Source organism: Mobula hypostoma, chromosome 5 (genome assembly GCF_963921235.1).
Source record: "Mobula hypostoma chromosome 5, sMobHyp1.1, whole genome shotgun sequence".
NCBI classification, from domain to species: Eukaryota; Metazoa; Chordata; class Chondrichthyes; order Myliobatiformes; family Myliobatidae; genus Mobula; species Mobula hypostoma.
This window is the reverse complement of record NC_086101.1, coordinates 121,605,196-121,633,072: the sequence shown is the minus strand read 5'-3', so window position 1 is coordinate 121,633,072 and position 27,877 is coordinate 121,605,196. Positions and strand designations below refer to the sequence as shown.

General features: G+C 42.7%; 1 protein-coding gene across 3 annotated transcripts in view; it reads right to left on the bottom strand.

Moving 5' to 3' along the window:
- The window catches only part of LOC134346982 (coiled-coil domain-containing protein 171-like), a 474,163-nt gene that overhangs the window by 355,738 nt on the left and 90,548 nt on the right, over window positions 1-27,877 (bottom strand). For all 3 annotated transcript variants that reach the window (XM_063048911.1, XM_063048912.1, XM_063048913.1), the window contains exon 11: window positions 8,306-8,412. In XM_063048911.1, coding sequence (XP_062904981.1) covers window positions 8,306-8,412 — 107 coding nt within the window. The remainder of the gene's footprint in view (window positions 1-8,305; window positions 8,413-27,877) is intronic.

Below are 27,877 nucleotides of genomic sequence, written 5' to 3'. Positions count from 1 at the left end.
GAAAGGTCTGGAGAAAGTGGATGTGGCGATGTCCAAGACCAAAGGGCACAGCCTCAGAATTGAGAGACATCCATTTAGAACAAAGATGAGGAAAATTTTCTTCTGCTATAGGATGGTGAATCTGTGGTATTCATTGCCACAGGGCTGAGAGGCCAAATCATTGGGTATATTTAAAGTGGAGATTGTTAGGTTCCTGATTAACTTGGGCATCAAAGGTTATGGAGAGAAGGCAAGAGAATGGGGTAGAGAGGGATGATAGGTCAGCCATAATGGAGTGGCGGACTGGACTCAGTGGGCTGAATGGCCTAATTCTGCTCCTATGTCTTGTATCTTAAGCTCTTGTGACATAATGGATACCATGATTATGGATTAATTAAACTGAGACTCGGTCTTCAAGAAGTAAAACCTGAACACACTTAACTTCCAACTGACACTTTGTGGTTAGTGAAACCTATCATTTGGTGTGGGACATTCTCAGTCCCATTGACACTACACAGAGAAAGACTATCAATGGATGTTCTTGCTATTAACCTATTGTCAATTAGTAGAGCTACTAGGTTTCAATCCCTATGGTAAGTCGGCACTCTCGATGTTGGCAGTGGGCTTGGAGTGGTCACAAGGAGGGAGGGTAGGTACGTCATAGGGGTAATCAGGTGGGCACCCTCCTTCTTTGACATTTCATTGATAAGCCCACGACGTCTCCAGAGGGCTCAACGGTGCTACCTGGCATCCCAGATACACCCCCCTCAGTTCCATACCCTCCTGTCTTCATCTTGCAGCCCAGTTGTTGTCTTTCCTTTTAATCCAAATCCAATTGCTGCTTTCTTCTGCTGCGTTTGACAATGTCTTGATTGCTTGTTGGAGGTAGTGACCCCTCACCCCCATCTTCTTCAATAGACTGGTCGTAGATGTAGCAACGAATCCCCTGCATTCCACTTCTACAGGGAAAATCTTGGCCTTCCAGCCATTCTGGGCAGCTTCAGTTGCCAGTTCAGAGTACTCGGTCTTTTTTCTCTCATAAGCTTCTTCGACACCATCTTCCCATGGTACTGTCAATTCCACAACATATGCCAGCCTGGCTGTTGTGGACCACAGGACCATGTCTGGCCGGAGTGTCGTAGCCGCAATGTCTGGGGGAAACACAAGCCCTCCCGCTTTCAAATCTCTTACTAGCTCTTCTTTCAGTTAGTCCTGACGAAGGGTCTCGGCCCGAAACGTCGACTGTACCTCTTCTCAGAGATACTGCCTGGCCTGCTGCGTTCACCAGCAACTTTTATGCGTGTTGCTTTTTTTTCCAAGTCCATGTCCATTTTCCAATCCTGAGCAACCTGCAGAATGCTTACATCTTTTGATGTTATATGGTGCTCTGGAGGTTGGCCTGCTGGTACAAATCGTGTGATGTGGACATTTCCTGTTGATGTTTGTGGGAGAGCAAAGGTGTATCCCTGCCACTTAATGCACACTTCAGGACAGATCTGTGTGTCACATATATTCATAGCGACATCCTTAAAACACACTCAAGGGGTATATTTTAAGTGGCTGCAGTTGGTACACAGAGGCTTTTGGAACAGACACCACACTATAAGAGCAAAAGACCTAGGAGTAGAATTAGGTCATTTGGCCCATCGGGTCTGCTCTGCTATTCCAGCTTTCTGCTTTCTCCGTGTTTTTTTCCTGCTTTCTCCCTGTAGGCTCTAACACCCTACCTAATCAAGAACCTCTCAAACTCTGCTTTAAATATATTCAAATATTTGGCCTCCACAGCCATCTGTTGCAATGTATTCCACCAATGCACCAGACTTTGGCTAAAGAAATTCCTCCTCATCTCTGTTCTGAAGGGCTTTCCTTATATACTAAGGTTGTGTCCTGGGATCAGACTCCCCATTATAGGAAACATCCTTTCCAATTCCACACTATCTAGGCCTTTCAATATTCTATAGTGTTTCAATAAAATCCCCCTCCCCTCTGCCCCATTCTTCAAAAATTCAAGCAAATACAAGTCTAAAGCCATCAAACACTCCTTGTACGTTAACCCTTTCATTCTTGGGATCATTCCCGTGAAATACGTCTGGACCAGTACATGCTTTCTAGAACAGGGGCCCAAAACTGCTCATAATACTCCAACTGCCAAAGCTTTATAAAGTCTCAGCATTACAGAGTTGCTTTCTGTGTTCTAGTCCACTCGAAATGAATGCTAACATTATATGTGCCTTCATCACTAATTCAACCTGCAAGTTAATATTTAGGGAATCCTGTATGAGGACTCCTCTGTGCCTTTGCATATCTGATTTCTGAATTTGCTCTCCAATTAGAAAATAAGTCTTTTACCCTTATCTTGTCCACCTCTATCAAGTCACCTCCCTTCACTCCAAAAGAAAAAAGCTCTACCTATTCTCATAAGACATGCTCTTGAATCTAGGCAGCATCCTTAAATCTCCTTTGCACCTACTCAAAACGCTCCACATCTCTCCTATAATGAGATTTCCAAAAATGAACACAATACTAGTACAGTCTAACTATGGTTTACAGAGCAGAAACCACAGATGTATGGTTAGGGTTAGTGAGTTGTGGGCATGCCATGTTGGCACTAGAAATATGGCAACACTTGAGGGCTGCCCAGCACAATTCTCACTGATTTAATTTGACGCAAACGATGCATTTCACTGTTTGTTTCGATGTATATGTGAAAAGTAACACTAATCTTTAAGACCACCTTGTGGCTCTTGAATTCAATCCCCTGATTAATGAAATCCAACACACTACATGCATTCTTAACAACGTTATCAGTTTGTGTGGAAACTTTGAGGGATCTATAGATGTGGACCCAAGATTCTTCTGTTGCTCCAACTGCTAATAATCCTACCATTAACCCTATATTCTGCCTTCAAATTCTACCTTCCTAGGCGACGCTTCTTGTTCATAGTTCCTACTCCATTAGCCGCTGCATGCAACACATCATTATCAGCAACTTTCATCATCTATAAGGCTAGAACTTGCGGATGTAAATTGGGATGATGTTTTTGCAGGGAAATGCACTATGGACATGTGGTCGATGTTTACGGATCTCTTGCAGGATGTTAGGGATAAATTTGTCCCGGTGAGGAAGATAAAGAACGGTAGGGTCAGGAAACCATGGGTGACAAGTGAGGTGGAAAATCTATTCAGGTGGAAGAAGGCAGCATACATGAGGTTTAGGAAGCAAGGATCAGGTGGGTCTATTGAGGAATATAGGATAGCAAGAAAGGAGCTTAAGAAGGGGCTGAGGAGAGCAAGAAGGGGGCATGAGAAGGCCTTGGCGAGTAGGGTAAAGGAAAATTCCAAGGCATTTTTCAATTATGTGAAGAACAAAAGGATGACAGGAGTGAAGGTAGGACCGATTAGAGATAAAGGTGGGAAGATGTGCCTGGAGGCTGTGGAAGAGAGCGAGATCCTCAATGAATACTTCTCTTTGGTATTCACCAATGAGGGGAAATTTGATGATGGTGAGGACAATATGAATGAGGTTGATGTTCTGGAGCATGTTGATATTAAGGGAGAGGAGGTGTCGGAGTTGTTAAAATACATTGGGACGGATTAGTCCCCGGGACCTGACGGAATATTCCCCAGGCTGCTCCACGAGGCGAGGGAAGAGATTGCTGAGCCTCTGGCTTGGATCTTTATGTCCTCGTTGTCCACGGGAATGGTACCGGGGGATTGGAGGAAGGCAAATGTTAAGGTAGCAGGGATAGTCTGGTAATTATAGACCAGTGATTCTTAACATCTGTGGTGGGAAAGCTGTTGGAAAAGATTCTTAGAGATAGGATCTATGGGCATTTCGAGAATCATGGTCTGATCAGGGACAGTCAGTATGGCTTTGTGAAGGGCAGATCGTGTCTAACAAGCCTGATAGAGTTCCTTGAGGAGGTGACCAGGCATATAGATGAGGGCAGAGCAGTGGATGTGATCTACATGGATTTTAGTAAGGCATTTAACAAGGCTCCACACGGTAGGCTTATTCAGAAAGTCAGAAGGCATGGGATCCAGGGAAGTTTGGCCAGGTGGATTCAGAATTGGCTTGCCTGCAGAAGGCAGAGGGTTGTGGTGGAGGGAGTACATTTGGATTGGAGGGTTGTGACAAGTGGTGTCCCACAAGAATCGGTTCTGGGACCATTACTTTTCATGATTTTTATTAACGACCTGGATGTGGGGGTAGAAGGGGGGGATTGGCAAGTTTGCAGATGACACAAAGGTTGGTGGTGTTGTGGATAGTGTAGAGGATTGTCGAAGGTTGCAGAGAGACACTGATAGAATGCAGAAGTGGGCTAAGAAGTGGCAGATGGAGTTCAACCTGGAGAGGTGTGAGGTGATACACTTTGGAAGGTCAAACTCCAAGGCAGAGTACAAAGTAAATGGCAGGATACTTGGTAGTGTGGAGGAGCAGAGGGATCTGGGGGTATATGTCCACAGATCCCTGAAAGTTGCCTCACAGGTAGATAGGGTATTTAAGAAAGCTTATGGGGTGTTAGCTTTCATAAGTCGAGGGATAGAGTTTAAGAGTTGTGGGGTAATGATGCAACTCTATAAAACTCTGGTTAGACCACACTTGGAGTACTATGTCCAGTTCTGGTCACCTCACTATAGGAAGGATGTGGAAGCTTTGGAAAGAGTACAGAGGAGATTTACCAGGATGCTGCCTGGTTTAGAGAGTATGCATTATGATCAGAGATTAAGGGAGCTAGGGCTTTACTCTTTGGAAAGAAGGAGGATGAGAGGAGACAAGATAGAGGTGTACAAGATATTAAGAGGAATAGATAAGAGTGGACAGCCAGCGCCTCTTCCCCAGGGCACCACTGCTCAGTACAAGAGGACATGGCTTTAAGGTAAGGGGTGGGAAGTTCAAGGGGGATGTTAGAGGAAGGTTTTTTACTCAAAGTGGTTGGTGCGTGGAATGCACTGCCTGAATCACTGGTGGAAGCAGATATACGAGTGAAATTTAAGAGACTACTAGACAGGTATATGGAGGAATTTAAGGTGGGGGGTTATATGGGAGGCAAGGTTTAAGGGTCGGCACAACATTGTGGGCCAAAGGGCCTGTACTGTGCTGTACTGTTCTATGTTCTATCTCTAACACAATCCCATGACCAGGCACACCTTCCCTTCCCTGCTTTCTGCAGATATTAGTCTCTCTATGACCCCCTTATCGACTCATTCCACCCCACTAGTCGCACTCCAGGCACTTATCCGTGCAGCTGCATGGTCCACTTCTCCTGGTCCTCCCCCACCACCATTTAGTGAGGGACTATTTAGAGCCATAAATAGCCCTTCCAGGTGAGATTGTTCTTTTCCAGTGAATCCATTGGTCTCATTTATTGCATCCAGTGCATCTAGTGAAGCCTCTTCTATATCAGTGAGACCTGAGGCAAATTGGGATAGCCTATTAACAAGCACCATTGTTCTGTCCACTGTAATAGTCAGGATCTTCCAATGGCCAGCCACTTTAATTCCATTTCCCATTCCCACACTGCCATGTCTGATGAAATCTTCCTCTGCTGCCAAGTTGAGAGTAGTTGCAGATTAGAGGAATCATTCCTCATATTCAGCCTTGGTAGTTTCCAAGCTTTACAGCATGAACATGGATTTCTCTAACTTACAGTAACCACTCCCCTCTGTATCTCCTTTGTTTTCACTTCCCACCAGCCCTTTCACTATTTCCCCTAACCACCTTCTCTATCAGCCCATCATCCACACATTCCTTCCTGCTTCTTACCTCCTTCCCTTCATTCCAATCCACTGACCTCTCCTCTCAGTTTCCATCACCTTCAGCCCCGATCACTTCCACCTCCCAGCTTCTTGCATCATTCTCACTCTGCCCTCCCCCACCTACTTATCTCCCCACCCTCAAATGGATTCACCTATCACCCACCAGCTCTTGCTCCACCCCATCCGCAATCTTTTTCTAATAGTCACCCCCTACCACACTACTTTCCAGTCCTGATGAAGGGTCTTGATCCAGAACATTGTCCATTTCCTGCCATAGATGCTGCCTGACCTGCTGAGTTTCTCCAGCATTCTGTAAGCTTATAAAGAACACAGAACAGTACAGCACAGGAACAGGGCCACAATGCCTTCACCACACAAAGATGTTTAATTAAACTAAATCTTTTCTGCTCGTACATGACCCATATTCTTCCCGGCTCTCATTCCCTACATATTCATGTATCTCTCTAGTACCAGCCATCAGATCGTGCACTGTTTACTGATTTGCATTGGAGTCCACCAATACAGCTATCTTTAATTTGGAAAATAGAATAAACACTGATCTGTCAATTCACAGGTCGGATGACACAACCCATTGTTTTGACCATCACAAAGTGGAGAATTATCTGAGAATTAACATGACTATCATGAGAGCCAAAGGTGCAGAAAACCACAACTTGTTAACATGCCATGCTCATGGATGGAATCAAAAAGACATCTACTGTAAAGTCTTAAAAAAGCCAAGAAACATCCACAGCATAACACTTGTTTAAGGGGTTTAATGTGCATGGATTGCTAACCTATATTTCTATGATTAATTGCTGCTCCCTCTTCGGAATAAGTATAATTCCTGCCTGTGAGCTTCCTATCCTGCTGATTACGTTGGAATTGTGTCAAAAAGCTGTGCAACAATAGCTATGAATCACTCCAATTGCTGTTATTGCTCAACAATAGACTTGTCTTTCTGATGTCCTCCACCAATGCATTTGCAAAAAGCATGCAAGGCTTTGACTGACAGACATTTCATTATAATTTAACAAGATAAAATTTGGCTAGAATTGTGTTATGATGAGAGTACGATATTGACAATAAAGTAAGCACTCAAAGAAATATGGTTGAATTTAAAATTGGTCCAGCTGACTAAATTGACTACAACAGTGGTGCCCACCCTCCAGGCCACAGATCGATACATTGCCGAGAAGCATGCAGGGGTGCAGCGGTGGCCGGAACACACCCAGCACATCTTTAAAAAAAAAACGAAATAAACAAGCTAATTAATTAGGTGCCGATTGCGTCATCTCTGATCTGCGCCAACATTTACTTGCCGGGCAGCACCTAATTAATTAGCTTGTTTATTTTGGCTTTTTTCTTAAAGATGTGCTGGGTGTGTTCCGGCCACCGCTGCATTCTTCGCAGCAATGTATCAGTCCGCGGCCCGGAGGTTAGGGACCACTGGACTACAATTGGAAAGAACATTAAGTATGGGTGTTAAATGACCACCAATCCAAAATCCATAATTTCACAGAATCATTGAAAGCTAAAAAGAGCCCTAGTAGGAATGCAGAAAATCACAATTTGAAATGTCTACCACAATAGTAGCTGACAGGCAGTATCCTCCAAATCCTTGTACGGCTGTGAATCAGCCTTCGGCACACTGTGACAACTGTAGGGTCAGTCACATGTCACCATACTTGTATGTCCCAAGGCAGGTTCTGAGTTAAGAGTCCACAGCTTGCAATTTATTTTTCCTGACAGTTCATTCTTCTTTCTGTCACAGTATTCCTCTTTGATTTCACGAGAGCAGCCCTCCCTGGCTCCACTCTGTTACATCTGGCACAGTTTCACAACTAAGAATCTTTTGGAGCCAGATCTTGCTACATCAGTCCCTCTGTACTGCTGGGGATCATGTGACATTTATCTAAGTAACAATTCATCATGTTCCTTGTTACATTTTCACTCCCTTATTTCAGCCTCAACAGATTTTTTGTAAAATATTTATAACACAACTGCACATTCCTAATACAGAGGCATGAAAAAGGTTTTTAAGAAGCTGCTCAAAGTATTTCCATCATATTCAATGCCCTTTGAAATGTAGGAAAATCATCTTAATTCTACTTTGCAGAACAGTTACAGATAGAAAACACTGCAATGTTTTGTTTGATCCACAGTTTCTTCAGAGGTGAACAGGTTAATGCTAATTTTGTATTAAGTGTCATTTCTGGAGAATACAACTTCTCTGGTGGTCTGCTTGTCACTGCACAGGCAAATCAGTAAATATGCAAGCAAGATCAAAAAAATCTTTGCTCTTTGTCATGCAAAAGCAGGAGTACAACATTTAACAAGTTTATAGAAGGTAGTCTGAAATGATCATGTGGCACTAAAATATGGTATGCCCTTCTTGCACTGCATTCTGGTTGCATTTTATATTGTTTCCTCATACACCAGAGGTATCTTCAAAGCTGTCAACGCTGGACTGCAATTTTCCATGACCTTTGTAATAAGTGGACAGCACATATACTGCTGCAGACCAAGAGCTCTATCGTAAGTACCAAAACAATGCAAGTGTTACCTCATTAGAGGAGTCCTTCAGCTTGCTCTGGTAATCTGTCAAAGTTTGTCTCAAATTCTCAAGGACAACAGAGGGGCTTAACCTTTTCTCTTTGTCCTTTTGATCAACTAGAGGAGGGAAGAATGAAAAATTAAGTTTTCAGACATTATCACACAATTTAAAAAAAACAACTCAGCCAGAAAACAGCTAATCATCCAAATCCACAAATTTTTAACAATCTGCAAAATAAATCAATAAATGCTTCAATGTATCTATATAGGTTTACATAATGAGCAATTACTACATACTTTGAATGGTGACAAGTTATTCAGTATTTGTAGTACAACAATATTTGGACAACTATCAACTACAAAAAGCCTTGTACATTAGACCCTGCTTAACACTGAGGATGTGTTCCTCTGAGGTGGAGTATTATGCAGGGTCATTATAACATTATGTAAATGGACATGTATGCCTGATTTTAAAAAAATCAAACCTGAGACATATTATTTTATGTTTACACAGTAATTCGAGGATTGACAAACATGCAAATAGGCCTAATCTGTACATCATTGGAGCAGCAAGCACATCGCAGCAGCAGTGGAGGGAAGTGGGTGGTGGTTACATCTCAGAGGAGGGACCAGGCTGTGGGTCCTCCTCTAACTTTGGCTTCTTCAAGTAGGCATCAAGATTTGACCATCTTTTCTTAAGTTTCCTCTCATGAAGCAGTTCTTGGTAGCAGAAAACAGACATCCCACCTCTCCCGGAAGATCCGGGAGTTTCCCGCATATCGATAGCGGCTCCCTGACGCCCGGAAATTATATACAATATCCCGGAAATAGATTTTTTTTGAGAGGGAGAGGGAGAGGGAGAGCGAGCATCCTGATTGGTCTCTCTTCATGCTAAGAGTGGTCCCCAACCACTGGGCTGTGAGGAAACAATATGATTTGGCAATATGAAACGATGAGTCATTTGCACCTTTCCTCATTCCCTGTCACGCACTGTTGAACTTGAACGCACGCGAGGTCATTACCCACACGTCATCCATGTCAGCGCAGGAAAAAGATCAACTCCTCGAGCTTGTAAATGACGGTGGGCTGAAAAGTATGTTTGACATAACATCTCTGCCGGCATTCTGGATCAAAGTCAAGGCTAAATATCCTGAGATAGCCATGAAAGCACTGAAAACATTGCTTTCATTTCCAACATCATATCGCTGCAAAGCGGAGTTTTCTGCAATGAATGCAACGAAAACTAAATTGTGGAATAGACTGGACATAAGGAACCCCCTTCGAGTATCCGCTGTCTCCCCTCACTCCTCGATGGGACCGTCTTGTTGCAGGAAAACAAGCCCAGGGCTCGCACTGATTCAGCGATATTGGTGTGTTGCAATGATTTTATATGTTCATACGGGGAAAATATGCACTGTGTGTTTAATATCCAAATGTTACTTAAAATGTTATGATGCTATTGACTTATCACCTATATTCCAGTCGTGATTAACACCACCCCCCACCCCTGCCCCCGGTCGGCTGGTCCACAAGAATATTGTCAATATTAAACTGGTCTGTGGTGCAAAAAATGTTGGGGACCCCTGCTAAGTAGACCTATCAGTTTTCTCTGTGAGTGGGCTTTACAGTCGACCTCAAAAATAATGACAGTGTTGCTCGCTGCACTGTTTGCAACAGCGACTTTTCTATTGCCCGTGGTGGGTTAAAATGTAAAAGACATGTTGAGGTGAGTTTAACAGGTGTCATTACAGCATAGCTAACGTTATTTAAACTAGCTGGCTGGCTGCTAAGGAGCTACGCTATTGATGTCCTACATGATGAGGCCAAACTCCCCGCAGACTTGCTTAAAGTTGTAATAGAATAAACATGATAATATAAGCACATATTTTAATGTCACATTTTGCATAAACCCAACTTGGTTTACAGATTAGACAAAAATCACTAAACAAAGTATTACATACACCCTTGGAGGTCACGGGGGTGGGGTGGGATATGGTGTTGCGGGGGGGGGGGGCGGTGCTACCTCCCTGAAATGAGTTTTTGCAGGGTGGGATGTCTGAGAAAATCATGTCAAGAACACCTCTTTGCCTTGTTGCTTCGCTCCCAGTCAGGGTCATTATCCATGAACTGATCCATGATTTGTGTGATCATGGTGGTGCTAGTGCTGAGGAATTTGAATAGTGGTGAGGTTTCTTACTGATGTTTCCTCTTCTCCATCCGTGTACTCAGATTCACCAGGATGCATTGTTCTGCCAATTCTCAAAGCTCTTCGTTATTAAGACTCTCACGATCAGAATGCAGTAACTTCAACATCACCATCAGTAACATGCTCACGCCTTATCACTTGCAGTTTTATATCCATGCCAATGCTTTTCCTAGACATCTTGGATGTACTACCCCCACTGGAAGTTGCAGGCCATTTTCCAGACGTTATGGGTGAAAACTGTTGAGGGAGCAAGAACCTTTACACATGCAGGGGAGGTACAGCATGAACTAACACGTGATTGGCTATGAGTGGCTCAAAGTGAATGTAAAGCACTCTCATTGGCTGATTGAACATTTACTGTGATGGTGGTTGCTCTTGAAGTTGTGTTTTTTTTAGAATTTTAAAAAAATTTCAATAAAGAATTGAATAACTGCATTGTAACGAATCAGCGCTATTTAGGGTCTGATCAATTGTTGCCATTCTCTCAGTTCAGACAGTCATCAAAATGCCCATCTTTAGCATAATATAAATTATGAAAAAAAACTAATTTTCTGATTCCCTCATCTATGCTGATGAAGGCAAGTATCCCATGTGCTGCCTATACCACTTTATCCACTAGTGATGGCATTTTCAGGAATTTACAAAATTGTACTCTAAAGTCCCTCTGTTCATCAATACTCTGCAGATTCCTACTATTCAAAATGTATACCCAATCCTTATTTGACCATCAATGTCTGATTATCAAATCAAAACTTGCTAATATCTCTTACATTCAGATCTAAGTAATCGATGCAAATCACAAACATCAATGGTCTCAGCACCATTATTCATGGTATACAGCTGGTCACAACGTACCATTCAAACACCACCACCACTGTTTCTTCAAGTGTCTTGGATCTCATAGCTCCTAACATTTTGGATCAGTTGAGCACACAGGATTTTGTAAAAGGACTTTAATTAGAGTACTTGTAGACAGCATCTACAACACTGACCTCAAAAATTAGCAGCACACGTGGCAGAAGATATACGTTCCTAGAAAACTGTCCATATTACAATTTTCTATAACATGAATTTTGACAAAAATTGACAAATGTGTTGCTTCTTTCACATTGCAGTCTGGTAATTTCTTCTTGCGTAAATTCTAAGGGAGTGAATTTTTATTCAATATCCCAAAAAAAATTTTGGTCATGAGTTCTGAATTCTATTACAGTGAATTTCCATTACCTGAAATGCCTTAATCAGGAGTACCTTATACTTAACTACTACTTTTAAAAGAAATCAGAGATAGGATCTACCATGAACAAAGCTGTAATGACCATCCTTAATCCAATCCTGCCTTTCCAATCCTGTCCCATAGAATTTTTCTTCTTAGAAATTTTTGTGCTTTTTTTAATTACTGGCTTATCCCTACTCCACTTCATGCTATCCTCCAGCTATCTGCAACATTTATGGCCAGCAAAGATGTAAGAATCTATCTGGTCCCTCCAATTTTTATCCTCTCCTTCCACAGCAGCCTCGGGTATATCTCATTAGGCTCTGGAACACTTTTACATGTTCCAAGATAGCTAACATCTTTTCCTTCTTAATTCTTAGATGATTTAGAATCTCACCATCCTTTTCCCTGAATTTTTCAAGTACCATGTCTTTCTCCTTGGGAAATAACATCTTAGTGGCTATTGTCATTCTGGTGCTCAAGAAGTGCAGCAAGGTTAAGCTGGGAAACAACAGGCTAGTCAGGCTGACTAGGGAAGGATCTAGAGGGGATTCTGTGCGTCATGATCAGCCAACATTTAGATAGACAGAATCTGATGAGCAAAAGTTAAGATGGCTTTGTTTGTAGGAAGTCGTGTTTGAGAAATCTTTTAGAATTTTTTGAATAAATATCCAAAAGGCTAGACGAGGATAGGACAATGGGTGTTGTCTATTTGAACATTAGTGAGGCCTTTGATTAGGCCCATACATGGCACACTGGTCTGGAATGTTAGCTATCACAGAATTCAGGGAGAGCTAGTTGGCTGAATTGAAAATTGGCTCAGAGGTAGGAAGCAGAGAGTGGTGGTTGACAATGATATCTCAGAATGGAGGATGGTGACTACGGAGGTGTTGCAAGGATTGGTGTGGGGGCCTTTGTTAGTTGTTATTTATATCGATGATTTGCATGTGAATCCATAAGGCTTGATCAGTATATTTGCAGATGACACAAAATTAGGAGGTGTTATTGATAGTGAAGGTTATTGTAAATTACAGGGAGAACATTGGTCAGTTAGCGAGATGGGCTAAGAAGTGGCAAATGGATATCAATACAGTAGAACCTAGAGCATAGAAGCACAATATAGGCCCTTTGCCCAAGGTGATGTGCCGATCTTTCAACCTACTCTAATATCAATCTAACCCTTCCTTCCTACATAGCCCTCAATTTTCTATCACGCATGTACTTATCCAAGAATTTCTTAAATGCCCTAATGCATCTGCTTTGACCACCACCCCGGCAGGATGTTCCACACACCCACCACACTGTAAAAATACTTATCTCTGACATCTGCCCCTATACTTTCCTCAAATCATCTTAAAATTATGCTCCCTCATATTAGCCATTTTCACGGGGGGGGGGAATCACACTATCTATGCCTCTTAGCATCTTGTACATCTCTGTCGTCACCTCTCATCCTCCTTTATTCCAAAGTACTCACTCAAACTATCCTCACAAGATATGATCTCCAATCCAAGTAACATCCTTCTAAATCTCTAGTGCACAGTTTGTAAAGCTTCCACATCCTTCCTACAATGAGGTGGGCATACTGAACACAATATTCCAAGGGTGGTCTAACCAGAATTTTACAGAGCTACAACATTACCTCACAGCCTTTGAACTTAATCCCCCAGCTAATGAAGTCCAACACATTAAATGCCTCCCCTATCAAAAACCCCATATACTTACACAACTATTTTAAGGGATCTCTAGATGTAAACCCCAAGATCCTTCTGTTCTTCCACACAGCTAAAAACCCAGCCATTAACCCTGTGTTCAGCCTGTCTTCAAATTTAACCTCCTAAAGAGAATGACTTCATACTTTTCTGGGTTGAACTCCATTTGCCACTTCTCAACCCAGCTCTGCATCCTGTCAAAGCCCAGTTGTAACCAACAGCAATCTTCTCCATTTTCTACAACTCCACCAACATTCGTGTATTTAACCCACCCTTTCACAAAGAGCAGGGGTCCCAGAACAAGAAGGCAGCATCCATCATCAAGGACCCCCACCATCCAGGCTATGCTCTCTTCTTGTTGCTACCATTGGGAAGGAGGGACAGGAACCTTCAGCCCAACTCTACCAGGAGCAGGCTCCTGAAGCACAGTGAACCTCACACACCTCCACATTCATCAGCTTCTTCCTCGTTATCTTGTGACAGTCCAGAGCTCTGTATGACCCTGGCTTCCTAAATCATAAGTCAACTTCTTTCTTCCTCTTGACTATATACTCCACATCTCTTGTTAAATATGGTCTTTCACCACCTCAATGGGCTAAATCTATCCAGAACATCATGCAAGTGCTCCCTAAAGAATCTCCATAATTCTGTTGTGCATTTTCCCTGAGCACGTCCATTCCCAATTTATGCTCCCAAGTTCCTGCCTAATAGCATCATAGATCCCCTCCCCCAATTAAATACTGTCTGCTCCTATCCCCCTGCAAGGCAATAGTGAAGGTCAGGAAATAGTTGCCACTGTCTCTGAAATGTCTACCCAGCTAGAGATCTGACACCTGACCTGGTTTACTGCCTAGTTCCAGATCCAGTATGGCCTCTCCTCTAGCTAGCCTGTCTATATATTGTGTCAGGAATCCTTCCTGGACACCCCAAACAAATTCTGCCCCTAATCAAAGCTGGTTCATTATACAATACCCATTCGATAATTGCCTTTCCCAAGTGGGCTCAAACACAAGTTGTTCTCAAAATCCATCTCAAAGGCTTCTACAAATCCCTGTTCTTTTGATCCAGCACCAACTTGTTCTTCCCAAACAACTTGTATATTGAAATTCCCCCACGACCACTGTAACTTTACTTTTTTTTTAAAAAAAAACAAGTATTTGCTATCTCCAAGCTGTAATTTGTATCCCACATCCTGGTAACTATTTGGAGGCCTGTATACAACTCCCATCAGGGTCTTTTTACTTTTGCAGTTTCTTACCTGTACCCACAAGGATTCTACATCTTTCAATCCTATGTCACCTCTTTCTATGAATTTGATTTCATTTTTTTTTTTTAACCAACAGAGCTACCCCACTCCCTCTGCCATCACGCCTGTCCTTTTTCAATACACAGTCTATCCTTGGATATCGAGTTCCCAACTATAATCTTATTTCAGCCACGACTCTGTGATGCTCATAACATCGTACCTGGCAATCTCCAATTCCACTACAAAATCATCTACCTTATTCCATACACTGCATGCATTCGAATAGAACATATTCAGTCCTATATTTATTGCCCTTTTCGATTTTGTCCCCGTATTACACTTCAGCTCATCCCAGTGACAAGTTTACACTGCAGTTTTACCCTATCATCTGCCTGTCCTTCCCCAGTCTCACTACACACTGCGTCTACTTGTATACCAACTGTCCTATCCTGTGTCATAAGACATAGGAGCAGAATTAGGCCACCTTGCCCAGAGTCTGCTCTGCCATTCAATCGTGGCTGATCTTTTTTCTTCTCCTCCTCAACCCCACTTCCTGGCATTCTCCCCATAACCTTTGATCCCATGTCCAATCAAAAACCTATCAATCTCTGCCTTAAATACACACAATGGCCTGATCTCCACAGCTGCATATGGCAATAAATTCCATAAATCTACCAACCTTGGCTAAAGGAATTTCTCCACATATGTTTTGAAAGGGTGCCCCTCTATCCTGAGGCTATGCCATCTTGTCCTCGACTCTCCCACCATGGGAAACATCCTTTCCACACCTACTCTGTCTAGGCCTTTCAACATTTGAGAGGTTTCAATAAGATCCCCCCATCCTTCTGAATTCCAGTGAGTACAGACCCAGAGCCATCAAAAGTTTCTTGTATGATAACCTTTTCATTCCTGGAATCATCCTTGTGAACCTCCCCTGGATCCTCTCCAATGCCAGTACATCTCTTCCAAGATGAGGGGCACAAAACTATTCACATTACTCAAGGTGGGGCCTCACCAGTGCCTTATAAAGCCTCAGCATCACATCTTTGCTTTTGTATTCTAGGGCCCCATCATTCTGGTTCCCATCCTCATGCCAGATTATTTTAAACCACAGCTCCAGCAAACCTGCCCATTCTTTTTGTATAGGATATACCTTCCCCAGAAAAGATCCCAATGATCCAGAAATCAGAAACCCTACCTCCTACACCAATTCTTCAGCCATGCATTCATCTGTTAAATCATCCTATTGTTACCTTCACCGGCACATGGCACACGCCAGCACTTGAGATTACTACTCCGGTGGTCCTGCTTTTCAGGTTTCTATCTACCTATCTATATTCTGTCTGCCTACTTACTGGAATACATCTGTCCTGTACACTCTGCAGTTGGCATTTAAACACTGTCCACAAGTCAAGTGTGCCTAGCCCAAAATTAGCTATTCCCAATTAACTGTCCCCAGCTCCTGCCTATTACTTTCATAGTCTACCCTGCCACAAAGTAGTTCTCTCCTCCCTTATTTATATCTATCTTAAAACTTAAGGACTTGTGTTTCATAAATATTCTCCATTGAAATGTCAGTCACCTGGGAAAGTGCACTATCCAATAGCAGGTCCAGTATTGCCTCTTCTCTATTACAACCATCTGCATACTGATTTAGAAAACCCTCTTGGATGCATCTAACAAATTCTGTTCCTTATTAATACCTTACACTAAGGAGGTCCCAGTCTATGTTGGAGAAGTTGATGTCCTCAACTACAATAACACTGTTGATTCTGCATTTTTCCCTAAACTGCCTGCATTTCTGTTCCTCAATGATCCAGTGGCTATTGGAGAGGGGGTGCTGCAGTACAATCCCATCAGAGTGATTTCACTTTTTTTTAAATTTTTGAGTTCTAATCATATTGACTCAGTGGATGACTTAATGCAGCTGTGATCTTGTCCCTGATTCATATTGCAACTCCACCTCCTCACCCCCCCATACTTCCCTCTCTTTCAACAAAATCTCTTGTTTTCTATAGCAACCTGAAACTGATCTCATCTGGCCCCCGGGATTTACCAGCCCTTAAAGGATCCTTTATCTAACTCCTGCACCTTCTTAATACTGACATGCGGCAGACCTCAATATACCCTAACTTGAACTCACCAGCTTTTATGTCCTTCTTGGTGAATACAGATAAGAAGTATTCACTTATAACTTCTGCCTGCATTCCTTGGCTCCACAAATGAATCACCCCTTTGATCTCTAAAGGCACCCACACTTTATGTAGCTAACCTCTTGCTCCTTATAAAATGTTCTGGATACTTTATCTTATTTGCCAAGGATATTTCATGGCCCTATATTCCCCTCCGAACTTCTTTAAATTTTCTCCCACATCCAGCACATTCCACTATGGATGCACAGCAAAGATGGCAAGACTAGGAAACCTTTGATGACAAAGGATATTGCAGGTTTCATCACAGGGGACAAGAAAAAGGATATGTCAGGTTTAGGCAACTGGAATCTAGCAAGTCTAGAGCACCATGGTAGTGCAACAGTTAGCATGATGCTATCACAACTCGGGAGGGTTGGAAATCAATCCTGGCGTACTCTGTGAGGCGTTTGTACGTTCATCCCATGGAATGAGTGGGTTTTCTCAGGGTGCTCTGGTTTCCTCCCACAATCCAAAGTTACTTGGTCATTGTAAATTGTCCCATGAATAGGCTTCGGTTAAAATGGGGGTTGCTAGGTGGTGCAGCTCGAAGGGCTAAATAATGTATTTAGTGATACATTATTTTCATAATGTATCACTAAATAAATAAAAGTCTTGTATTCCTCAAGACTCCGTTCCATTGACCTATTGATTGGAACAGAACATATAACAGTACAAGAAGAAACAGGCCCGAGTTTGTATAAACTAATTAAACTAGCAATTAAATGTCTAACTGAACTAATCCCTTTTGCCAACACAATGACCATTTCCCTCAACTCTCTGCACATTCATGTGCCTATTTAAGAGCCACTTAAGCAGCTCTGATGTATTTGCTTCCACCACCACGCATGGCATCACATTTGAGGTACACACCATTCCTGTACAAAAAGAAGTTGCTCCATACATCTCCCTTGAACTTCATCCCTCTCACCTTAAATGCATGCCTTCAACCATGGGAAAAACAAATTGGCTGTCAGCTCTGTCTATGCCTCTCAATCTTGCACTGGTCTCCCCTCAGCCTCTGCTGTTCCAGAGAAGATAGCACAGGTTTCCAGCCAGCCCTCAAAATTACATGGTCCATCTCTGACACTTTTTTCAATCTCTCTCTCCATCTCTGCAACTGACCTAAACCCTGCTACATACTTTAGCAGTTGTCCATAGTCCATACTATCCAGAACCCTATAAACGTACGCGCCGCTTAACATCCATTCGGACAACGTCCGATCGCATATACCTCTGTAGTCCCGATCGGAGAACGTGACGTAGTGGACGTAACCAATCTAGTGTATCGTGCATCTCTTGAGTGTAGTAGCGTTATCTCTCTGTTTAACTTTCTTTCGAAAATATTACCGTAAAGTACATCACGACTTCCAAATTCTTTGCAGGACTTAACAGCTTGCTGAAGAGTGCTGAAGAGATGGACTCAAACCCTGAACGCTTTTCACTGATAAAGAGGAATGTTCATGCAACGTTTGCTGCATATAGAGAAATTTATGAAGAAAAAAAATCAAACTAGCCAAACAACACTGGACATATCCTCTTTGATAAACTGTGTGTGATATAGGCTAAGAAAGAGTTTACATAAAAGTTTAAAAAGTGAAAAAAAATTAAAGTTTAAAATGAAATAAAAAATTATAGTGTATATATTAGTGTACACTGTACAGTTTTAGTGTAAGTTCTTGGCTATTTAGTCAATACAGGTATACTACAGTACTCCATATAAGTTTGCCAAGTATGTATATAATATGGTGTTCGCACAATGTCCAAATCACCTAACGTCCAATTTCAAAGAACGTATTGTGGACATTAAGTGACGCATACCTGTACATACACAACACACACACATGTATATACAAGTCTGACATCAGTAGTAAGGAAGGCATTTTAAAGGACCACATATTTAAGTATTTGGATAGACAGGGCATGATTAAGGATAATTAATGAGGCTTTGTACATGGTAGGTCGTGACTAACCAATCTTAAGAGTTTTTGAGGAGGTTACCTCTGTGGTTAAGAAGGCATATGGTGTATTGGCCTTCATTAATTGTGGAATTGAATTTAGGAGCCAGAAGGTAATGTTGCAGCTATACAGGACCCTGGTCAGGCCCCACTTGGAGTACTGTGCTCAGTTCTGGTTGCCTCACTACAGGAAGGATGTAGAAACCATAGAAAGGGTGCAGAGGAGATTTACAAGGATGTTGCCTGGATTGGCGAGCATGCCTTATGAGAATAGGCTGAGTGAACTCGGCCTTTACTCCTTGGTGTGACGTAGGATGAGAAGTGACCTGATAGAGGTGTATAAGATGATGAGAGGCATTGATCATGTGGATAGTCAGAAGCTTTTTCCGAAGGTTGAAATGGTTGCCACAAGAGGACACAGGTTTAAGGTGCTGGGGAGGAGGTACAGAGGAGATGTCAGGGATAATTTTTTTGTTTACGCAGAGAGTGGTGAGTGCGTGGAATGGGCTGCCGGCAACGGTGGTGGAGGCGGATACAATAGGGTCTTTTAAGAGACTTATGGATAGGTACATGGAGCTTAGAAAAATAGAGGGCTATGGGTAAGCCTAGTAATTTCTAAGGTAGGGACATGTTCGGCACAACTTTGTGGGCCAAAGGGCCTGTATTGTGCTGTAGGTTTTCTATGTTTACCAGGAAAGGCAATGGATGCTGTCCACATGAACTTTAGCAAGGCTTTTGACAAAGTTCTGCATGGGAAGCTAGTAAAGAACCAGGACTGGTAATGGACATCAAAGCTGGGACCATCTGGGAAAACAGGCTGAAAAATGGCAGGTAAAATTTAATGCAGACAAGTGTACAGTCTAGCAACATACATCAAAGTTGCTGGTGAACGCAGCAGGCCAAGCAGCATCTGTAGGAAGAGGTGCAGTCGACGTTTCAGGCCGAGACCCTTCGTCAGGACTAACTGAAGGAAGAGTGAGTAAGGGATTTGAAAGCTGGAGGGGGAGGGGGAGATCCAAAGTCTTGTAGTTTGGGAGGACAAACTAGGGTAAGATTTACACAGTGAATGGTAGGGCACTGAGGAGTGTGGTAGAACAGAAGGATCAGGGAGTAGAGATCAGTAATTCCTTAAAATTGCCATTACTGGTTGTAAAGGTCATAAACAACTTTTGGAACATTATCCTTTATAAATAAAAGTACTGCGTACAGGAGTTAGGATGTTATGTTGAAACTGTACAAGGCACAAATTTGGAGTATTATGGTCATCCACCTAGACGAAAGATATCAGTAGGATTGAATGAGTACAGAAAAAAATTACAAGGATGTTGCTAGGACATGAGGACCTGAGTTCTAGGGAAAGGTTGAATAGAATAGGACTTTATTTCCTTAGTGAAGGAGACGACAATTTGATACAGGTATACGAATTTAGAGCTGGTATAGTTAATGCAAGCAGGTTAATTCTGGCACATCCTAGATGCGACAAAAGGCCTACTTCTGTGGTGTAGTGCTCTATGACTTGATGACTCTTGTGACTACGGATGGTACATGGCACACTCGGTAAAACACTCATCCCCAGCAGTAATAGTGACCGGGTCTGAAACAGAGCTGCTGCATGGAGCCGTCTCATATGGTGGCAGCGGTGGGATGGCCAGTTGCAAAACTAAGTATGCTTTTAAAAAAAAACCAAAGCCTGTCTGTCTGTCTGTATCTTGTTTTACGGCGGTTGGCATCCAGCTTAATGGTGCATTACCGCCACCCTCTGTTCCAGAATGTGCACTAGACATACATTCTAAATCCCTTCACCCAATCTCACACACACACACACACACACACACACACACACACACAAACCTACACTTCACCCTCCCATCTTTGACCATCTAGTATCCTATTCCTGTTTATTCGTCATATTCTATAAAAAAAACCCTGTACCCCCCCCCCTTGGTAACCTGAGGCTTATAACTGCTAAGCCCCTCCCACTTGACCGACCAAAAGCTAATTAACTCAATTATCCAATTAAAGATGGTATCCTCCACCATCAGCACACCTGTGCAAGTTGCTGCTGCCTCTATATGAGACAGCTCCATGCAGCAGCTGTGTTTCAGCACCAACAGCTCTGCCTTTAATATCATCATTCCAAATAAACTGATTCCTAAGCTCCAGAACCTGGGCCTCAGCACTCAGATCTGCAGCTGGATCTTCAACTTCCTCACAGACAGGACCCAGGCTGTAAAAATAGGGGACAAGCTCTCCTCTACAATCACTCCGAGCACCGGTGCCCCACAAGGCTGTGTACTCAGCCCCCTGCTGTACTCACTGTACACCCATGATTGTGTAGCCAAGTTTCCATCAAACTCACTATATAAGTTTGCTGATGACACAACAACTGTAGGCTATATCTCAGGTAATGATGAGTTTAAGTACAGAGGGGAAATTAAGAACCTGGTGGCATGGTGTGAAGACAATAACCTATCCCTCAACGTCAGCAAGACGAAGGAATTGGTTGTTGACTTCAGAAGGAGTAGTGGACCGCACAACCCAATTTACATCGGTGGTGTGCAAGTGGAACAGGTCAAAAGCTTTAAGTTCCTCGGGGTCAATATCACAAATGACCTGACTTGGTCCAACTAAGCAGAGTCCACTGCCAAGAAGGCCCAAAAGCGCCTTTACTTCCTGAGAAAACTAAAATTTGGCCTGTCCCCTAAAACCCTCACTAATTTTTATAGATGCACCGTAGAAAGCATTCTTCTAGGGTGCATCACAACCTGGTATGGAAGTTGTCCTGTCCAAGACCGAAAGAAGCTGCAGAAGATCGTGAACACAGCCCAGCACATCACACAAACCAATCTTCCGTCCGTGGACTCACTTTACACCGCACGCTGACGGAGCAGTGCTGCCAGGATAATCAAGGACACGACCCATCCAGCCAGCACACTTTTCGTCCCTCTTCCCTCGGGGAGAAGGCTCAGGAGCTTGAATACTCGTGCAGCCAGGTTTGGGAACAGCTTCTTTCCGACTGTGATAAGACTGCTGAAGGGATCCTGACCCGGATCTGGGCCATACCCTCCAAATATCCAGACGTGCCTCTCAGTTTTTTTGCACTACCTTACTTCCCATTTTTCTATTTTCTATTTATGATTTATAATTTAAATGTTTAATATTTACTAATTTTAACTATTTTTAATATTTAATAGTTGTAATCCAGGGAGTGTGAAGTGCAGAATCAAATATCTCTCTGATGACTGTACGTTCTAGTACCAATTGTTTGGCGACAATAAAGTATAAAGTAACCTTTCATCTCATCACTGTCATCCCAGTTTCTGCAATTACCATCCACCCTTTTTTTGCCCAAAACCAATTGGTTCCTTTAGTAGTTTCTGTTAGTTTGCCTCTAAATATTAGATCTACATTGCTCCCTCCTTCTTTATGCTTCACACCATCTGCCCTCTTCTTTCCATTAATCTATGTTACTTTTCAAGATAGGTTTTTGTCATATACACCAGGGAGAATGAAATTCCTTTCTTGCCTGAAGCTTAGAGTAAACAGTATTTGTTTATTTGGAGATACAGCACATTAGAGAGGTCAGTCTTTGGCTCAAAAGGCTTACGCAAGAAGAGGCAAAGGCTCTAAGTTTCTAACAAGTCTGATTTCATTCTTTGTCTATTACTACATAGCTAGTGTGCTGAGAATGGGCACAGGGATGGTGGAATGTCCTTCCCATGAAATGTGGGAACTATTGGAGACCTCTAGTCTCCCTGATCTGCATGATGTGCATCGAGCATCAGCTCCTTACAAACCGTGCTAGGGAAATGGAGCTGAAGTTGGATGACCTTCGGCTCAGACAGGAGAATGAGGTGGTGATAGGAGCTACAGGGAGGTAGTCACTGCTAAGTTGCAAGAGGCAGGCAGCTGGGTTACTGTCAGGAGAGAGGAATGGAATAGGAAGCTGCACAATACACCCCTGTTTCCATTTACCTCGATGATAAGTATACTTCTTTGGATATTGTTGGCGGGGGGGAACCTACCAGGGGAAAGCCATTGCAACTACATCTCTAGCATTGAATCTGCCTCTGAGGCTCGGAAGGGGGGAGAAGAGGAGTGCAGTAGTGAAGGGGGGGATTCCACAGTTAGAGGGAGCAGACAGAAGATTCTGTGGAGGTGAAAGAGACACCAGAATAGTACACTGCCTCCCAGACTCAAGGACGTCTCTGTTTGGGTCCACAGCATTCTAAAGGAGAAGTCGTCGTGCTACATCTAGGTACAAAACAACACCAAAACAAGGAAAAGGGATGAGGTCCTGAAAGGGAAATAAACAGAGTTCAGTAGTAGGCTGAAAAGCAGGACCTCCAGGGTAGTAACCTCTCGATTACTACCAGCGTCAAGCACCAGTGACAGTAAGAATAGGACGACAAACAAGAGAAAGTCTGCAGATGCTGGAAATCCAAAGCAACACAAATAAAATGCTAGAAGAACTCAGCAGGTCAGGCAGCATCTATGGAAAAGTGTAAACAGTCAATGTTTCAGGCTGAGACCCTTCATCGGGACTGGAAAGAAAGCGAAGTTAGAGTAGGAAGGTAGGGGGAGGGGAGGGGAGGAAGAAGTACAAGGTAGCAGGTGTAGGTGAAACCAGGAGAGGGAAAGACAGTGTAAAGAGCTGGGATGTTGATTGGTGAAAGAGCTGAACGGCTGAAGAAGGGGGAATCTGCTAGGAGACAGAAGACCATGGAAGAAAAAGGGAGGAGCACCGGAGGGAGTTGATGGGCAGGTAAGGTGAAAGAGCAAAACAGGAATGGGGAATGGTGAAGGGGAAGGGGCAATTACCAGAAATTCAAGAAAAAGCCATGGACTAGCATGTCAGAATAGGAATGGGAAGTAAAATAGAAATGGGTGGCCACAGGGAGATTATGCCTTTTCTTGAACTTCTAAGCGTAAGTGCTTGTTGAAGTGGTTTCCCAATCTACATGGGGTCTCACCAATATACAGGAGGCCAAACGGGGAGCACCAGATACAGTAGATGACCCCAACAGACTCTCAGGTGAAGTGTCACCTCACTTGGAAGGAATTTGGGACCCTGATGGTAGTGAGGGAGGAGCTGTGGAGACAGGTGTGGCTCAGTTTGCAAGGATAAGTACCAGGAGGGGGATTAGTGGGGAGGGACAAGTGTACAAGTGAGTCGTGAAGGGAACGATCCCTGCAGAAAGTGGGTTGGGAGGGTGGTTAGGAAAGATGTGCTTGGTGGTAGGATCCCATTGGAGATGGTGGAAGTTACAGAGAATTATGTAATGGACACAGGGGCTAGTGGGGTGAGAGGTGAGGACAAGAGTAACCCTATCCCCAGTGAGGTAGCAGGAGGATGGGGTGAGGGCACATGTCCGTGAAATGGAAGAGGTGCGAGTGAAGGCCATCCTCCACCGTCAATGCTGCCTTCATTGTTGATCATATTGAAGATCATGGTTGGGAGTTTAACAGCGCAGCAAAGTGTATGGTTATTCATTTGGGTAGAAGGGATAAACACACAAATTATTTTCTAAATGGGTAGGAAGTTCAGAAATCAGCAGTGCAAAGGGACTTGGGAGTCCTCGTGCAGGATTCCCTAAACATTAACTTGCAGGTTGAGTCAGTGGTAAGGAAGGCAAATGCAATTCATATTGAGAGGATGTGCTGCTGAGGCTTTTATCAGACAGCACTTGGAGTATTGTGAGCAATTTTGAATGCCTTTTTCTAAGAAAAAATGTGCTGGCATTGGAGAAGGTCCAGAGGAGGTTCACAAGAATGATTCTGGGAATGAAAGGTTTTATATATGAGGAGAACTTGCTTGATGGCTCTAAGCCTGTACTTGCTGGAGTTCTGAAGAATGAGGAAGGATCTTATTGAAAGTCCTAGATAGAGTGAATGTGGAGAGGATTTTTCCTATTGTGAGGGAGTCTCGAACCACAGAGCAAAGCATCAGAATAGAGGGACAACCCTTTAGAACAGAGATGAGGAGGAATTTCTTTAGCCAGAGAGTGGTGAATCTGTGGAATTCATTGCTACGGATGGCTCTGGAGGCCAAGTCATTTGGTATACATTCAGTAGCCACTTCATTAGGTCCGCCTGCACACCAGCTAATCATGTGGCAGCAATTCAATGCATAAAAGCATGCAGGCATGGTCAAGGGGTTCAGTTGCTGTTCAGACTAAACATAAGAATGGGGAAGAAATGTGATCTAAGTGACTGTTGAATGATTATTGGTGCCAGATGGGGTGGTTTGAATATCTCAGAAACTGCTGATCTCCTGGAATTTTCACATAAGCAGTCTCTAGAGTTTACAAGAATGGTACAAAAACAAAAAATAAATCTAGTGACCAGCAGTTCTGTGGGCAAAAGCACTTTGTTGATGAATAACCAGATTGGTTCAAGCTAACAGGAAGGTGACAGTAACTCAAATAACTGTGTGTTACAACAATAGTGTGCAGAGAGCATCTGTGAACAGACATGTCGAACCATGAAGTGGATGCACTATAGCAGCAGAAGACTATGATTATACATACAGTGGCCACTTTATAAGGTATGGGAGTTACTTAATAAAATGGTCACTGAGTGTATTTAACACGGAGGTTGGTAGGTTTTTGATTAGCAAGAGCATAAACGGCTATGGGAAGAAGGCTGGAGAATAGGGTTGAGAGGGATAATAAATCATCCATGATAGAATGGTGGAGCAGACTCAATGGGCTGAATGGCCTAATTATGTTCTTATCTCTTATGGTCTTATATTGGGTCCACAACTGCTGACAACCCTCCAAATTTGGTCTACCTGGTGTCTTATAAAGCCTCAGCATTATATCTTTGTTTTTATATACTGGTGATCTGGAAATCAATGCCAACATTGCACTTACTTTTCTTACTATCGATTCAATCTGCAAATTAACCTTTTGGGAATACTACACCAAACCCCAAATCCCTTTGCACTTGCAATTTCTGAATTCGCTCATTTAGAAAATAGTCTGTGGCTTTATTCCTTCCACTAAAATGGATGAGCATACACTTCTCTATGAACCCTGGCATAGAGGCAGTCGCCAGAACATCTTTGAAGAGGGTGAACTCTCACAAGGCTTCAGACTTTGATGGTGTACCTGGTAGGGCACTGAAAACCTGGGCCAAACAATTGGCTAATGTTCAATGACATCATCAATCTCTTACTACTTTAGTTGCAGATTCCCACTTGCTTCAAAAGGGTATCAATTATACTGGTGCCCAAGAAGGGCAGGGTGAGTGGGCTCACTGACTATCACCCAGTTGCACTCACATCCACTGTGATAAAGTGTTTCGATAAGTTGATCATGGCTACCATCAGGGAGGAGGTACAGAAGTCTGAAGGCACACACTCAATGGCTCAGGGATAGCTTCTTCCCTTCTGCCATCAAATTTCTGAATGGACATTGAACCCATGAACACTACCTCACTAGTTTTTTTTTCCTTTTTTGCACTACTAATTTAATTTAACATTTTAATATGTATACCAACTGTAATTTGCAGTTTTTATTATGTATTGCTGCGACATAACACATTTGCCAGTGATATTAAACCTGATTCTGGAGCTTCATACTCCTGCCATCAGATTTCTGAATGAACAATGAACCCATGAACATTACCTATTTTTGCTTTCATTTTGCAGTACTTGCAGTTACCTTTTAAATTCACATTCTGATTTACAGTATTGTTTTGTCTTGCAGTGTACTGCTGCAAAACAACAAATTCCACAAAACGTCAGGGATAATAAACATAATTCTGATACTGACACTTTATTCCATCTGCCACTACTTTGCTCATTCTCCTAATCTGTCCCACGACCTTGTGCAGATTCCCTGCTTCCTCAATACTACCTGGTCGGAGGGCTGAATATAAATCCCATCAGGATGTTTTAACCCTTGTAATGTCTATAGAACAGTACAGCAAAGGAACAGGCTCTTCTGCCTACGATGCTGTGCCAAACTAATTAAACCGGTAATTAAATGCCAAACAAAATGAATCCTTTCTGCCTACACAGTGTACATATTCCTCCATTCTCTGCATATCCATGTGCCTTTTTAAGAGCCTCTTAAATGTCACAATCGTATTTGCCTCCACTACCATCCCCAGCAGCATTTTCCAGGTAACTACCATTCAGTGTTTATAAAAAAAAAGAATTAGGTCTACATTATCACCTTTAAACTTACCCTTTCTCACCTTAAATGTACAACTTCTAGTATAAGACAATTTGACCCTGTGAAAAAGATAAAATTTTTCCACTCTATGCCTTTCATAATCTCTCATACTTCAATCAAGTCTTCCCTCTACCACTCCAGAATAAACAATCCATGTTGTCCAAGCTCTCTTTATAGCATATGCCCTCTTAATTCAGGCAGCATCCTGGTACACCTCTTCTGCACTCTCTCCAAAATTCGCATCCTTACTACAATGGGATGACCAGATGCAGCTTGTCCAGAGCTTTACAAGACTACAGCATAACTTTCTGATTCTTGAACTCGATGCCTCAACTAAGAAAGCAAAGACACTCTGTGCCTTCTTTACCGCCCTTATCAACCTGTGCAGCCACTTTCATGGAGCTATGGACTTTGACTACTACTGTACACCTACCATTAAATGCATACTTTTGCATTTCGTTTGATTTCCCAAAGTGCAACATCTCAGGTGGAGTTTAGTCATGGCTAAACTCCATCTGCCACTTTTCTGCTCACATCTGCAACTGATCTATATCCTGCTGTGTCCTTTGGCAATCTTCTACACAACACTACCAATCTTTATATCACCTGCAAACTTACTAACCCACCTGTCCATATTTTCTTTCATTTATTCATTATGTTCAGAAGAGATTGCTCTCTGAATCAGTAGGCTACAGACCCAATAAGGGAAACGCTTATTTTGGATCTGTATAATGATATGAGAAAAGACCAATTTGCATCTGGATATTAAAGAAGATGGGTCACAATACAACACAATATTTGATAGAGTGAAAAAAAAACACCATTTCAATGTTTAAATGGCGAAAAGGAAACTACATTGAGGTGAGGCAGGAGTT